A 16376-nucleotide genomic window follows, 5' to 3' on the forward strand; every position below is an offset into this window, starting at 1 on the left:
CCTGCCCCGCCGTGGAATGGAGTCTGCAGAGAACCAGATAGGTTCCCACCGTGCCCTGGAGAGCTGCCACTTCTCCAGCTCCACCCTGCCCATGAGGCAAACAGCTGGTCGACTGGTCTTTTGTGTTGGTTCTTAGTTCTCACCTTTGTTTCCTACCAGAGCTGGACCCCGGCCTCAAACTCCAGCCAGCTTGGGCTGTGATCTTCTGTCCTGGGCACCAGGGCTCCCCCTGCCCACCGCAGCAGAGATGCTGCTTTATGCCTGCATCCTCCCTCAGCACACGTAGCCTTCATCTTCGGTTCTGGCGCCCACCTGATCTGCCTCCTCCCACACGCCACCTCTAGATAGAGCCCTAGAAAGTGATGTTGGCCTGGAACTGAGTCACATTCATCTAAACATTTTCCTGTAGAAAAGACCAGACCCTCTCCTTGTTGAGATAGGAAATCTGTAGTGAGTTTATGTGTTACCTGCACTCATGAGAGAGAGGAGGGAAAGCCACAAACCTCCTCTCGACTTAACAGAATTCAAAGTATTTGTGTGTTGAGATGTGTCAGTTACGACATGCATATCAGCTCCACTTTCTACCTAGGCTCAACCCTGGCCTCAGACTCCAGCCTGGTTGATCAAGAACTAATACGAAGGGTACGGAATATTATTTCTTAGAATATGACTGGGCATGGTGGCTCACACCTGTAGTCCCAGCTACTCAGGAAGCTGAGGTGGGAAGGATGTGACATGAGGGGGTCTGCTGGTTGCTGTGGTCCATGGTCGGGGGTCAGCCCTGGTTTCGTGAACTCAGAACCCACCCTCTGGGGGATGGAAGCACCCTCCACTGGGCGTGTGTGGCCCCTGCAGCCTGTAGCTCCAAAGCACGGTGACTGGTCCTAAGCCCAGTATGGTGGAGAAGGAGACTAGGGCAGGAACCAGGGGGATTCAGGGGTGGAGGAGGGAAGCCGCAGGGCAGTTGGTGGGCACATCAGATCCTGTGGACACGGTGTGCAGACCCCGAACCCTGGCAGAGGAGCAAGGATTCCTTGGTGAGCAACTGATCCCTTCATCGAGACAAGGAAAGGCTGGGAGAGAGAGTCAGGTGGGGCTCTGGGGAGATCAGCAATTCCGTTTGAGACACTCGTGGGGGAACACATGGGAAGGGAGGGGCCGCACCTGAATCCCACATCCCCTGAAAGGCAAACCTTTAATCTGAGGTTCATGTTCTTCTCCCCAGCACCAAGAGGATGGTGGCCCCCGGCCTCCTGGTGCAGAGCATCAGTCCTGCGCTGGGAGTGTGGAGAGGTGCGTGAGAAGCAAGCCGTTCTTGAGGAAGTGGGGCCAACAGAGAGGTCAGCAGCCCCTTAGCCCTCACGCTTCCAAGGAACAGAACGATGGAGAAGCCTGCAGGCAGAAAAAAGAAGACGCCCACCCCAAGGGAGGAGGCAGATGTGCAGAAGAGCGCGCTCAGAGAGGAGAAGGTGTCCGGGGACAGAAAGCCACCTGAGAGGCCCACTGTGCCCAGGAAGCCCCGCACACAGCCCTGCCTGAGTCCTGAAGACAAAGAGCACATCTTTGATGCCTTCGACGCTTCATTTAAAGATGACTTTGAGGGGGTTCCCGTGGTCATTGCTTTTCAGAGGAAGAAACCCTATGAGTGCAGTGAGTGTGGGCGGATCTTTAAGCACAAGACACCACATTCGCCATCAGCGGGTCCACACCGGAGAGAAGCCCTTCAAGTGTGCACAGTGCGGGAAGGCCTTCCGGCACAGCTCTGACGTCACCAAACACCAGAGGACTCACACGGGAGAGAAGTCCTTCCAATGCGGAGAGTGCGGGAAAGCCTTTAACTGCGGCTCCAATCTCCTGAAACATCAGAAGACACACACCCGGGAGAAGCCCTACGAATGCATGGACTGTGGGAAAGCCTTTGCCTACAGCTCCTGTCTCATCCGCCATCGGAAACGCCACCCTCGGAAGAAGCCCTGAGCTGGGGCCGTCTGCGGACTCGGGCCCTGCAGTGCAAGCCTCGCCGGACACCTGTTCCATGGCTCCCTCGTGTTCAGTGTCTGATGGGGGCACAGGGCCGTGTGCACTGTTCCGTGCCCTGGGGACCCCCGGAAAATCAGCCCAGTCAGATATGGGAACGTGCCAACGAGTGAGAGACCTTTCCACTGCAGAGAATCTCTTTGATCAAGACACTGCAGCAATGTAGAAGCCACCAGAGGCTCCTTGCAGCCATGGACCATTTTCCCAGTTCCTTGATGGCTCACAGGGCTCAGCACCAGAGACCAGGGTGTATTCACTGCCATCCATTGGATGTGTTTGGGTCATCTCAGAGCACCCAGCGGGAGAGGCTCCTGGTGTGGTGGGCAGCCCAGCACTTCCCGCTGACACCTGCCTGTGACACCTGCTTAAGCCTTTCATCTGCCGCTGAAGGTCCCAGTCTGGACTCTCTGCCCTCTGGGTCCCCGAGCTCTGCAGCGAGCCCTGGGACCACTCGTCCCTGCCCAGCCAGCTTCAGTGCCTGGGGCCGCTCGTCCTTGCCCGGCCTCTGTGCCCCAACTGTGCTTGGTCCTCTGGCTTCTCTCCTCCTGCTGGAGCGCCGGTCCCTGAGCTCAGACCCCCGTTCCCGGTACTGGGCCACACCACGCGCCCTCTTGGCCCAGCCTTCCTTCCAGAGAGGCGGCCTGACTTACCTGGACGGACCTGGGACAAAGGTTCTTCAGGACCTTGGACACCACCACCTGCTGAGCTTCCCGCCTCAGCCACGCAGTGGGGCCCCTGGGGTGCCCTCGGCAGCTTCAGTCCAGCCTGCATCTGCCTCTCGGCCTTCCAACATGGGCGGTGGGCCCCAGCCCCACAGACCAGCCCAGCATTCAGGTTAGTTCTGCTTCTTCATGCCTGTACCCAGTCCTGTCCCACCCCGTGGCAGGTCCACAGGCCTGTGCCACCCTTGTGTCCATCCAGGAGCAGTGCGGACGGGAGCCTGTGCTCTCTGGGGACGGTGGTTTATAAGAGGGTGGCAAATGACTTTGTAAAGCAGGAGGTAAAGCTTTTTATTGGGAAATGTGGTGCCTATGTTTTCAGCTGTTTCGACGTGGAACACTGACCATGGCCCTAGTCTTTGGGGATTCTGTCTTGGAAGGAGGGCCCCGATTCGAGCTGGAGGTGGCCTTGGCCTTGCCCATTGAGCAGTCTCCGAAATGGACTAGGGCACACTGCCCGCATCATGGAGAGCAGTCATTTCTGGGTGGAAACGTTTACTGGGTTAACACATTTTTCCTGCCGTGGTCTTTCTGAGGGCTGTAATATTCCTGCCTGTCTGTGTAGGCCCCATACCAGCTTGGCCACTGTGGGGTCTCTTGGAAAGGGGGCCTCTCGGCAGACCTCCCCGCCCACTAGGAGGATGCTTCAATCCCTGCACTCAGACTGTTGGAAGCACATCCACATGCAGAGTGTGTCTCTTCTCCCGGCTGCTCCCGCTGCTGGCCTGGCCAGAGGAGCCTGTTCCATGGCAGGGGGTCCTGAGTGCTGCCACTTGTAGTATCATGGGGAGGCTGCTCAGCTCCCGGCCTCTCTCATGCCCACTGCCCGTGGGCTGCACTGACAGATGGTTCTCCTCACTTCCCCTTCCTCACAGCAATAGAAATAGCCTAGAACTGGAAAATAAAACTCCCCTAAATCCCAGAACTACACCGTCACCCACACTAGCTTTGCCTCTGGCCTGATTAACTTTCTATATAGCAGGTCCCAGAGCCCAGCCCGTCACCTGCTCGCGCTGGATCCTGACCTGCAGGGCAGCATCTCCCAGATGGTTGTAGGGCTCTCTGAGGTCGGGTGACACTCAGTGCCTGGGCTGGGTGCACACCCGGAAGGCCCCACCCCCGCCATGCCCCCATAGCATTGCTGGTGTGGCTGTGCTCGCCTGCGGGCACTGCCTTGTTTGGATTGAGGCTGTGTTGGCCTTCATCAGACGTGTTGCTTGGGGGGGTTCTGCTCTCAGGACCGCATGCACTGGAGGGGCCTCCCTGGCGCACGTGAGCAGGTGAACCACCAGAGGGGAGCCATGGCGCCTGTGGCCTCCTGATGATCCTGCCGCCACAGTTGCTGCTGGAAGCATGGCCTTCATGGCTTCTCAATGGCCCATGGTCCCAATGGGGGTAGGTAGGTGGCAAGTCCCGTGGTGTCGTGCACCTGCCTCTGTGATGACTGTGTCTCACACTGTTGGGCGTGTGCTGGGGAGGCCAGTCTTCCCGTGGGGCTCCCCGGGGCTGTAGTCAGCCCACTGCCATCAGCCTGGGGATGAGGGGATGAGGGGGTGAGGGAGCGAGGGGGCGGGCAGCCTCGGCCTCACCTAGATAGACTGTCCCTGGATGCCGCCGGTGGACCACGGCCAGTGTTGACCCCCACAGGGCAGAACATCCTGGTGGGCCCCCTGGCCCGGATCTCCTTATGCAGCCATTCCCAGTATGTCCTGAGGCTGGACGGCCTCAGCCAGCTGTTACCAAGAGAGGAAGACTCACACTCCCAGAAATGGACATCTCAGGAGGTGAAATTGTTCAGAAGCAGGCATCAGAGCACATGTGATGTGTGATCCTGGATTGGAAGAGTTGCTTTGAAGGACTTTGCTGGGACGTTTGGCTGACCTGGAGTGTAGACTACAGGCACAGTCAACTGTAGGCACAGTCGGCACCAGCGCAGCAGGGACGGGGCAGTCCTCACTGACGTCCTCCTACTGCAGATGCACACTGAGGCGCTCAGCTGCAGAGCGTGATGTCTGCAGTTCATGCCAACAGTGTGTGCACGTCACCGGAGAGTGACAGAGGAGACTGGCTAAATGTCAGTCATGGGGAATCTAGAACAGAGGTTGGCAAACTTTTCTGATGAAGGGTCAGACAGGAAATATTCTTGGCACTGCAGCCATACAGCCTGTGCCTTAGCACCCACAGGGGACCACAGAAGGTTGGGGACCACTGCTTTAAACAACTAGCTGTCCCGTGAAGAGCAGGTCCCCACCCTGCCATGTAGGGCAACAGCAGATGTCAATGGCATATGAATGAACGAGCGCGGCTGTGCCAATAAAACTTCATTTACAAACGTAGGAGGTGGGCCAGATTTGCTTGCCGATCCTGTCCTAGGTGAAGGGTGCATTAGAGCTCCTGGTATAGTTTGGACGTCTGTCCCCTCCAGATCTTACGTGGAAATGTGATCCCCAGTGTGGGAAGGGGGCCTGGCAGGAGGTATTTGGGTCATGGGGGCAGATTCCTCGAGAATGGCTTGGTGCCCTCCTCACAGTAATGAGTGAGTTCTCACTCTTTAGGTTCACGGGACAGCTAGTTGTTTAAAGCAGTGATCCCCAACCTTCTTGGCACCTGGGACCAGTTTTTTCCATGGACAGGGAGTGGTGTGGATGGTTTGAGGATGAAACTGTCCCCTCAGATCATCAGGCATTTGATTCTCATAAAGAGCGCGCAACCTAGATCCCTCGCACGCAGTTCACGGTGGGGTTCGCGGTCCAGTGAGAATCTAATGCCACCGCTGATCTGACAGGAGGCGGAGCTCAGGCAGTAACGCTTGCTCGCCTGCCGCCCACCTCCTGCTGTGTGACCTGCTTCTAACAGGCCAGGGACCCGTCTTGAGGTTGGGAACTCCTGCATTAAAGAGCCTGGTGCCTCTTCCCATCTCTTGCTCCCTCCCTGCAGCCTCACCAGAAGCCAAGCAGATACCTGTACAGCCTGCAAGACCGCCAGCCACGTAAACCTCATTACAAAAACTTACCCAGCCTCGGGTGTTCCTTTATAGTAACACGCAGTGAACTAATACAACTCCCAGTCCTTGCACACTCTGTGTCTTAGTGTCCTTCAGAATTAGCTGTTGGCAAGAAAGGGCCGGCGTCAGAAGTCAGGAACTCGGACACAAGAAAGAAACCAGGGGGCGGGACAGGGAGCTGCTCAGGGCAGGTATCCTCTGCTATCTGTCGGGATGTGCCAGGAAGGGTGGCAAGTGTGGACAGAGCTGTCTAGGATGGCCCAGGAGACTGGCACGCATGCCCTGGTGGTGTCTGCATTTGGTTTGATTTTACTTATGATAGTACAATCGTTGCTTTTCCCCATTACTGACAGTGGAGAGCATTACTTTTTTTTTTTTTTTTTTTTTTGAGACAGAGTCTCGTTCTGTTGCCAGGCTGGAGTGCAGTGGCGCGATCTCAGCTCACTGCAACCTCTACCTCCTGCGGTCAAGCGATTCTCCTTCTTCAGCGTCCTGAGTAGCTGGGATTACAGGCGCGCGCCACCACACCCAGCTAATTTTTATATTTTTAGTAGAGACGGGGTTTCACCATGTTGGCCAGGAAGGAAGCATCACTTTTAATGCCTGCACAATGACCAGTTGAATCGAAAAGGCAGAGGTGACTTATCCACTTCCCAGCATGGGCATGTGGGCTGTTTCCAACCTAGGTTATTATAAATAATGCCACAATAAATATCTTTTCCATATTTAGGGCCAGTAGGATGGACCCCCAGGTGTGGAATGACATCTCACCAAACGCCAGCCCCAGGTCATGCCCACAGAGACACCTGCAGAAGCGCGGCTGGAAGGACCACCTCAGCCTCTCTAGCAGCAGGCAGGTGGGTTCCTGATCCTAAACTCACACTTTAATCCGACGTCTTTTATTTCTAGGATGGACGTAGGTGGTCAAGAGCATAGCTCTCAAGTCAGGGTCTGTGGACTTGACCCCTCACTCTGGAACTCTGGGACCTTTGCCTCAGTTTTCCCAGGTGTGAAATGGCAATGCTGACAGTGCTTAACCCCACAGGGTTGCCGAGAACCAGAGCCTTAATACATGATGTCGTAAGCACAGTGCTGGATCTTACTAACTGTGTGGCCGTGTTAGCTCCCCCCGCGTCTGGTGTTAGTGAGATCAGGGCTCGCCCCACATCTGGTGTTAGTGAGATCAGATCTCCCCCTGCATCTGGTGTTAGTGAGATCAGGGCTCCCCCCGCGTCTGGTGTTAGTGAGATCAGGGCTCCCCCCACGTCTGGTGTTAGTGAGATCAGAGCTCCCCCCGCGTCTGGTGTTAGTGAGATCAGATCTCCCCCCGTGTCTGGTGTTAGTGAGATCAGGGCTCCCCCCGCGTCTGGTGTTAGTGAGATCAGGGCTCCCCCCGCGTCTGGTGTTAGTGAGATCAGGGCTCCCCCCGCGTCTGGTGTTAGTGAGATCAGGGCTCCCCCCGCGTCTGGTGTTAGTGAGATCAGGGCTCCCCCCGCGTCTGGTGTTAGTGAGATCAGGGCTCGCCCCACGTCTGGTGTTAGTGAGATCAGGGCTCCCCCAGCGTCTGGTGTTAGTGAGATCAGGGCTCCCCCCGCATCTGGTGTTAGTGAGATCAGGGCTCCCCCCGCATCTGGTGTTAGTGAGATCAGGGCTCGCCCCACGTGCTGGTGTTAGTGAGATCAGGGCTCCCCCCGCGTCTGGTGTTAGTGAGATCAGGGCTCCCCCCGCGTGCTGGTGTTAGTGAGATCAGAGCTCGCACCACATGCTGGTGTTAGTGAGATCAGATATTGGTTCACACACAAAATGGGGGCCATGCAAACTGACAGCCTTGGATATCTCTCCAAGGGAAAGATGAGAGAGCTGGCTTCAACAAAATCGGCATGGAAAACAACAACAAAAGATACATTTTTGGGGCCAGATGTGGTGACTCACACCTGTAATCTCAGTGCTTTGGGAGGCCGAGGCAGGAGGATCACTTGAGGCCAGGAGTTCAAGACCTGCTTGGATGACAGAGCAAGACCCTGTCTCAAAAATAAAAGATACATTTTTTTAAATCCACTTGGAAATTTTTTTAACGTTTATGGTTACGAGAAAAATCACACAACCATACCAAAACCAGTCTGCCATCTTTTTTGCCTCTATCATTTGGCACAGACAGATGAACTCCTGACGTCACAGCAAGACCAAGAGCTGAAGCCGGAGGCCGTCTAGGCTGACCTCTGCTTTGGTGTCTTGTTTAAATGAAGCTCTTATTCCAGGAAGAGGAAACCTACATGACCCAGGTCAAAGATAAGACACTTAAAACTCAGTGATCATATGACTTAACAGAGCACCTGGGGGCAGTGGAAGCCAAGGGCAGTGTCCAACCCTGCGTGCTTCTGTTGCTGTTAGGAGAGGAGCTGGAAGTCAGGAGGGAAGCACCCAGTGTAACAGTTAGAAAAAGAAGGGCCCAGGCCGGGCACACTGGCTCACGCCTGTAATCCCAGCACTTTGGGAGGCCAAGGCAGGCAGATCACATGAGGACAAGACAAGTCATGGCTAACATGGTGAAACCCCATTTCTACTAAAAATACAGAAAAAAATTAGCTGGGTGTGGTGGCGCATGCCTGTATTCCTAGCTACTTGGGAGGCTGAGGCAGGAGAATTGCTTGAACCTGGGAGGCGGAGGTTGCAGTGAGCCAAGATCACGCCATTGCACTGCAGCTCGGGCAATAAGAGCGAAACTCTGTCTCAAAAAAATAAATAAGTAAGTAAATAAAGTCACTTATTAATTAATGGAAACAGACACCATTGAGAGGACAAAAGAGCTAAGAGTTGGTTCTTTGAAAGGACTATTAAAATTGACATCCTGTGGCAAAATGACTAAGAAAAAAGGAGCAAATCAACGATCAGGAATGAGAAGGGAAGACAGTTCAGCCACATCCGACGCTGAAAAGGTGAGAAAAGCCTGTGCTGACAAAGAAAACTCCACCAAAACGGTTTGACCATCAGAAGGAAAGTCACGCGGCAGCCCAGCTCGAGGAGACGCACACAGAATCCATCGCCACGACAGAGATTGTGTGGATGATTCTCAGTCTTGCCAAAGAACGCCAGATCCAGGTGCTTTGCACGTGAGTTCAAGAAACAGCTCCAGTTTTACCCAGACTCGGAGACAGACAAGAAACACACCCTGTGTTATTTTCTGAAGTGAGTATAATCTGGATATCAAAATTACAGTTCAGTGTCACTCGTACCCATATACGTGAACAAAGGTACTAAGCACTTGCAGGCCAGGCGCAGTGGCTCACGCCTGTCATCCCAGCACGTTGGGAGGCTGAGGTGGGAGGATAGATTGAGCTCGGGAGTTTGAGACCAGCCTGGGCAACATAGTGAGATTTCATTTCTAATAAAAATTAAAAATTAGGTATGGTGGCGTGCACCTGTGGTCCCATATACTGGGGAGGCTGAGGCAGGAGGATCAGTTGAGCCCAGGAGGTTGATGCTTCAGTGAACTGGGATTGCATCACTGCATTCTGTTCTGCAGACGTGAGCAGGAATGATGGACGCCTCTTCCAGGCCTGGCCTCCTGAAATCTTCCCTGTGATCATCCACTGTCCTCCCTTCCTGTGACTGAAAGAGAGGGACTCAGAGATGGCAGAGCCACACACCAAGGGAAGGAGCCACGTCCCGGAGTCGCCCTCGGGAGAGCCTCAAGACCCTGGCGTGGTGTGAGCAAGAAGGGGAGGCCTCCTGAGTGAGACGCTGAGACGCGGAGGTTCTTCGTTACCCCAGCCACCGTTACTCACCCTGACCACTGTAGCAACAAATGACAAACGTTCAGAATATGTGCAGCATTCATAGGAACCAGGATTTTTAAAGATAAATATCTAAGTAGAAAAATGGCCAAAACAGGAGTTCAAGACCAGCCTGAACAACGCAGCGAGACCCCATCTCTAGAAAAAAAGGAAAATGGGCAAAAGTCACAGAAGAAAAAAAATCCATGGCTCGTAAATACCTGAAAACATGCTCAATCTCTTTAAAAATCAGAGAACACAAGTTAAAACAACAAAGAGATCCAATTTTGTGCCCCACAGCGTGGTAAAGATGGCCAAGTCTGATTCGGATCCTTGCACAGGACGGGCAGGAGTCCATCTGCTGCTGCAGCAGTGGGCAGCAGCACAGTCTGGAGAGCAGCCCACCGTTTTCTGGCAAAGGTGAAGATGTGCGTTCCTGCTGACCCAGGAGCCACCTGTTTACTTCCCCTTGAGAAACGTGTGTGTGCGCAGCCAGAGACACAACAACGTTCACGGCGTGCACTGTCAGGAAAGCCGGAAAGAACACAAATGCCTGTCGGTAGCGAAGCAGGTAAATCATGGTCTGTTGGTCAAGGGAAGCTGTTGGCACAGTGGCCACGCAGCCAGCCAGGACCCACGTCAACACCTATGTGTGTCAGACACACACTAAGCAGAGAATGTAAGGCACAGAAGACACACGGCACGATTTTAACCACCGCGAAGTTCAAAACCAAGCAAAACTAAACAGTGTGGTGTTTGGGGATACGTGTGGTCGAACTGCAGAGAAAAGCAAAGGCATGGTTCACACGGAACTCAGGAGAGAGGGGCCGGCACAGGGACCCTGGGTGGTATTTCATGCTGAAACTGGATGGAGGGTGAGTGGGCATTTGCTCTAGCACAGTTAAAGGATCGTGTCATGTACACTCAGCTTATGCATCTGAAACCCTCCCACCTTCCTTAACATTTTTAGAAAACAGGAAGCACTTCCTCATGAACCTGGTGCCATCCAGCCCTGGGGTGCACGGGTTAACACCCACTTCCACACCCCCCACTGATCTTGAGGCCCCCCCCGCCCCAACCCAGGCCTGCGTTGCCCGCAGGTGCCTGTTTCCACTCAACACAAATTTAAGCCATCTTGCTTTTGGAGTGTGGTCTTTACCAACAGAGAAACCAGGTAATCACCACACTTCTCACGTACTCAGAAGATATTTCTCGTCCTTTTCAGGCTAGTAGAGCAGATCACCCCCAAAGCAGGAAGGTCTAGATGAAATATGCATACGAAGCAACCTCAAAACTAACAAAAAAGATTCGCACATTCCTCAGTTAGAGAAGAAGCAGAGATGAAGAAAAGGAGAAGAAAAGCGCTAGAAAGAGAAGAAAAGGAACCTCCTTCTGTGCAGCAGGCTCCTGGCCCAGGGAGGGCGGTGTGCGGCAGAGTGCGTGCAGGGAAGCACCCAGAGTGCGTGCGGTGAAGCACCCTGTAAAATCGTGCAGTGAAGCACCCAGAGTGCATGCAGGGAAGCACCCTGTGAAGTCGTGCAGGGAAGCACCCTGTGAAGTGCGGGGAAGCACCCTCTGAAGTCGTGCAGGGAGGCACCCTCTCAAATCGTGCAGGGAAGCACCCAGAGTGTGTGCGGTGAAGCACCCTGTGAAATCGTGCAGGGAAACACCCTGTGAAGTCGTGCGGGGAAGCACCCTCTGAAGTCGTGCGGGGAAGCACCCTCTCAAATCGTGCAGGGAAGCATCCTGTGAAGTCGTGCAGGGAAGCACCCTGTGAAGTCGTGCAGGGAAGCACCCTCTCAAATCGTGCAGGGAAGCACCCTGTGAAGTCGTGCGGGGAAGCACCCTGTGAAGTGCGGGGAAGCACCCTGTGAAGTCGTGCAGGGAAGCACCCTCTCAAATCGTGCGGGGAAGCACCCTGTGAAGTCGTGCGGGGAAGCACTTTCTGAAATGCCTAGAAATAGCTCCCGGGCTTTCACTTGGTTCCCAAACTTCTTCAAAGGTGAAAGCCATCGCAGTGGGCAACTTTACACCAGTGACCCCAGTGTTCACTGTCCTCAGGCCACTGCAGAGCCATCCTAGTGGGGCAGTGGGCGCGGAGCAGGGGCTCCTGACTCCGGTGAGGCCACCCTGGAGGGGAGTCCCAGGAATCAGCCTGATGTTCAGAACCTTCCTGGCATCTCAGAAGTGTACTGGGGGAGACGTGAGGACCTTTCAGCCAAGTGTCAGCGTTCTCATTGCAGGAGAACATTAAAGCCACAACCCAGAAACTTCTCAGGAGCATGGCGCACCCACACCAGCCCCGGGCTCCACCTGGACAGCACCTCCTGGGCCGCCCTGACCAGCAGGCACCATCCTTCCAGCCTCTCTTGGCCACCCGGACGAGCGGGCACCACCCTCCCAGCCTCACGCGGCCACCCTGACCAGCAGGCACCACCCTTCCAGCCTTGCTCAGCCACCCTGACCCAGAGGGCAGCCTTGACCAGTGGGCACCGTCCTCCCAGCCCCACTCAGCTGCCCTGACCAGCGGGCACCATCCTCCCAGCCTCACTCGGCCAGCCGAGCTCTGTGGGCCTCAGAGTGCAGAGAACCTCAAATGTTGTGACTTTGCTCTGCTGCAGGGACCTGCCATGGAGTGTCCCTTGTGCGAGCATTTTGAGAGCTATGCCGGCATCCGTCCCCGCAGGCCCCATCCCTGAGCTATTTCTCAGGAGAGCAGGAAGGGAGCAGGGGGAGGGGCGCTCCCAGCCAGCCCCGGGACCAGAGGTCTTGGGGCGCAGCCGGCCAGCCCTCCTCGTCTGGGCCTCTGTTTCCTCTTTGACACAGGGAAGCAGGGAGGGGCCGATCAGCGACTTAGGCCTGTTGGCTGTGGTGGGGTCCACCTGCGTTTCTGGGGAGCCCACGGACCCTGGGGTGTACCTGGGTTTCGTTCCCAGTGACCTCTCCTATTGGTCCCCATTTGGGCACTGAGATGTGATCGTTTCTTTCCTGTGAATGAGCTGACATAAAAACGTGCTATGGAGGAAGATGGGCCTTGGGGGCAGCGAGTGGCGCCTCTGCACCAGGAGAAAGGCGATGTCCCCAGAGCTGAGGCGGTGGTGGGCAGGGCTCCTGTGGAGCCGGGGCAGGGCAGGGTGTCTCTGAGGTCAGTGAGGAACAGCTGAGGCCCAGGGACGCCGGGAGGAGGGGGTGAACTCCGGGATGGGGCCAGCAGGGAGCCTCATGCTTACAGAGCCTGGTGTCCGCACTCTCCTGGTTTCCTCCGCAGACCTAGCCACGTGGTCAGGGAGCCCGGGCCGAGCAGACGGCCCCCACCTTGACAGAATCCTGAGGGGCGTGCGTGGCGGTGGGGGCTACGTCACAGCCTAGACCAGGCCTAACGCTGCTGTCCCGCAGTCACCCCTGCAGGCGGCTCAGGGCAGGGCTCCGGCCTGACGGGGGTTCCTGGACACGCCTCTGAGCCGGCAGCCCGTACCCGCACCCCTGCACCTTCCACGCCCATCTCCGGCAGCCCCTACCCGCACCCCTGCACCTCCCACACCCGTCTCCGGCAGCCCCTGCCCGCACCTGCACCCCTGCACCTTCCACGGCCATCTCTGGCAGCCCCTGCCCGCACCCACACCCCTGCACCTCCCATGCGCATCTCCGGCAGCCCCTGCCCGCACCCGCATCCCTGCACCTCCCACCCCCGTCTCCGGCAGCCACTACCCGCACCCGCACCCCTGCACCTTCCACAGCCATCTCTGGCAGCCCCTGCCCGCACCCACACCCCTGCACCTCCCACGCGCATCTCCGGCAGCCCCTGCCCGCACCCGCATCCCTGCACCTCCCACCCCCGTCTCCGGCAGCCACTACCCGCACCCGCACCCCTGCACCTTCCACGCCCATCTTGCCCTGGGGCCCAGGTGCAGGTTTGTGAGGAGGGCAGCACCGTGCTCCCGTGGCCACCGCTCAACCAAGTGGATTCAGCGAGGGTTTTCAGTGTTTGCGCCTGTGTCCCTGTGTGCTTGTTTCCTGGTGAGGCTGGACGCCTGGCATGTCCGAACACTCACATTTCCCAGGCACGCATGTGCAGCTGCCGCCACCCATGTACTGTGGCACTGACCCCTCCTGTAACAGCTGTGGTCTTGGCCTCTCGTGTTGGTGGCAGATGTCCCATTTCCCACTGTTACTTTCTGTTGTCCAAAATTTAACTGTCCTGCCAGGCAAAGCTGCTGAGCATTACTCTGATAGACCATCAGTCCTTGGTAAGTGTCCTGTGCATCTGGGATAAGCATGCGTTTGTTTTCAGCTGCGCTTTCTGTGACTTGCTCTGCATGTGTCCTCGGTCCACGTGGGCCGCTGCGCTGGTTCCCAGCCTGCCCGACACGCTCGCTGCGACGCCTCCTTTCCCTGTTGCTTGCTGGCTTCTGTGTTCTGTGCAGTAAACATTGATTTCTGACTTGAGTGCTGTCTTCATCGAGCTCTCTGCACTCTGGGGATGCAGTCAGCGACCCCACGAAGGCTACCAGCTTCCTCCCAGGGAACAGTGCAGGTGCCGCTTCCCAGGACCGCAAGACCCTGGCTGGTCGCTGCCTCTGATGGGTCTCCGCAAGACCACTCCCCATTAGCCAGACTCACAGAAGACTGACACATAAATGAGAAAGTTGTTCACTAACTCACGATGGGAGCAACCCTTTGCAGTGCGGAAATGCCCTCACGCTTTCTGGCCCCGGATACCTGGGAAGCTAAGGGTTCATTCAGTGGCCTAGTGCCTGCACTCAGGATGCCCCAGAGGAGGCCCCAGGGGTCCTGAACACCTTCTTCAGGCCCTGTCATCAGCCCCTCTTCAGGCCCTCTGAGTTCCACACAGCACTCACTTTTGTCCGATCCTCTGTTCCCTGGCTTGCACCTCCTTCATCAGGGCAGTTGCTCTCAACCAGGGGCACCTCTGCCGCTGGGGCCCACTCGGCACTGGCGGTCACAGCTGGGTGGGGGCACCACCGGAATCTGGTGTGCAGAGGCAGGGGTGTGCGGGGGTCCTGCCGAGACGCCAGAGGTGCCGCAGGTGAGAGATACAGATTTAGACTCTGTGACGATGAAGAAAAGTAAGGGAAAGGTGGCTCTCAAGGCCCCAACGAACAGCCCAGAGACGCCTGGGGTTCCAGAAGCTGGAAAGGCTTGGAGCGGAGCAGGAACAAGCCTCTGCCATGGCTGGAGATGTGGGGACTGGTCACGCCTTCACACACTTAACCAGAACCCTCCCAGCTCTCCCTCCCCCGCAACCAAGCCAGCAAGGCGACACGGTGGCTGGCACTGGCGAGAGGCAAGTGTGCTCGACTGCCTTTCTCCACTCTTGAAGACAACACCCAGAGTGGCCCCGTCTTTGCCCCACCAACCCAGGCCTAAAGCTTCCTCATCGTCCACATCCCGGCCTGGGACTCAGGTGGCCTTCTGCCAGCTGTGTCGCATGCAGGGGACTGCAGCCACTGACCCCCTGTCCCTTCTGTCCTGCTCTTCTCTACCCCACAGCCCCAGGCAGATCTTCAGTGCCTGTCAGCTCTCCTCCCTCCCTTCCTGCAGACCCCTGTGCCCCGCAGTGCCCTGAGAATGACGTCTGAGCCCCCAGTGGAGGCGTCAAGACTGTTCGGTCTGTCCCTCCCCATCCTGTTCTGTCCTCCCCTTGCTCGTCACACTCCCTTGCCTGGTCTTCCAAACTCGAACCCCAGGCAACTCCTTCAGGCATCAGACCTCTGCCCCTGCGCCCCTCCCGCCTCTCTGTGATGGGCTGGCCCTTCTCTTCTGCCGCCGCCTCTCCCTCCTTCCTGCTCCCACCCCCATCTCCCTCTGATGCTGCCCCTTAGAGAAGCCTTCTTGGACCTTAAGCCTGGCCACTCCTCTAAGCCCCTCATCTCCAGGTGCGGTCTAGGAAGTGCTCTCAGCCTCTCTACCCCAGTGGCTCGGGAGCTCTGACCAGCCCTCCTGCCAGGGAAGCTTTGAAGGTTCCCACAGGGACCCCTAGAGACAAGGGCACTGCCCGTCCAGATGGCACCCTCACCCCAACCCCAGCAGCACTGGCTGGGGCAGGCCATGCCTGTGTGGGTGTCTGAACAGGCACTGAATTCCCTGATCTCAACAAAAGAAGCCCATGGAGGCCTTTTCTAATCCACAGCCCATGAGGACAAATCAAGACACAAGGCTGGGGGGCTGGGGGCCAACTCCCGTGTCTTAGGACCAGGGGCTCTGGGGCTGTTTGGGCTCGAACCTCCCCCCTCCCAGCATAACCAACACCAGCTGATTATTTACAGTGAATATTCAACAAAACCCTGCTCGAGGTGAGGAGCGGGGACCTGCTGCTCCAACAGACCAGACTGGCTGCTGGCTCCGAGCCCATTAAATCAGCAACCCTTGCACTCCCTCCAAAGCCCTGCCCATCACCTTCACACCTCCCTGGTGGGGGAAGGGGATTCTTCCACTCTGATTACACCCATTCCCTTCTCCCTTCGCTCCTGTGAGCCAGCCAGACTGAGGATCTGTCCAAAGGGCCTGGGGAATGAGACGCTCCACAGCTTCTTATGGGTCAGCCGACATGGTAGCTTCGGTGACTCAGCTTCCCATGATGCACTGGATGTACAGGGAGCTGGTGACAACAGCCTGTGCGTGTGACAGAAAGTCAAGAACTACATACAAAGACACAGCTGCCCCCAAAAATGAGTCTGCACAGCCCGGTGCAATGCAGCTGCAGCCTGTCATCGAGTCAATTGCATTGTCGTCTGCCGCTCTCCTGATGTAGTTCTGTGTTTGTCCATTTTGCACTACTATAAAGGGATACCTGAGGCTGGGTAAGTTGGTGGGTGCCTGTAG

At 56.5% G+C, this 16376-nt stretch overlaps 2 protein-coding genes across 5 annotated transcripts in view; both read left to right on the forward strand.

The window, feature by feature from the left end:
- On the forward strand, positions 1–13974 carry ZFP41 (ZFP41 zinc finger protein). The gene is given in 5 exon segments (XM_030795393.1): positions 1–642; positions 1226–1681; positions 1683–2871; positions 6491–6617; positions 11777–13974. Coding segments are annotated over 2 exon segments (594 nt in total). The 5' UTR covers positions 1–642; positions 1226–1382; the 3' UTR covers positions 1978–2871; positions 6491–6617; positions 11777–13974.
- The window catches only part of GLI4 (GLI family zinc finger 4), a 25907-nt gene continuing 11739 nt past the window's right edge, over positions 2209–16376 (forward strand). Inside the window, exon 1 of one of the 4 annotated variants that reach the window (XM_030795387.1) lies at positions 2209–2871. In XM_030795387.1, the coding sequence (XP_030651247.1) occupies positions 2229–2871 (643 nt within the window). In that variant the 5' untranslated portion in view covers positions 2209–2228. Of the gene's footprint in view, positions 2872–6529; positions 6618–16332; positions 16355–16376 lie in introns of those variants that run through there. The other 3 variants (XM_030795392.1, XM_030795388.1, XM_030795389.1) reach the window with 3 other exon arrangements.

Source organism: Nomascus leucogenys, chromosome 16, assembly GCF_006542625.1.
Source record: "Nomascus leucogenys isolate Asia chromosome 16, Asia_NLE_v1, whole genome shotgun sequence".
NCBI classification, from domain to species: Eukaryota; Metazoa; Chordata; class Mammalia; order Primates; family Hylobatidae; genus Nomascus; species Nomascus leucogenys.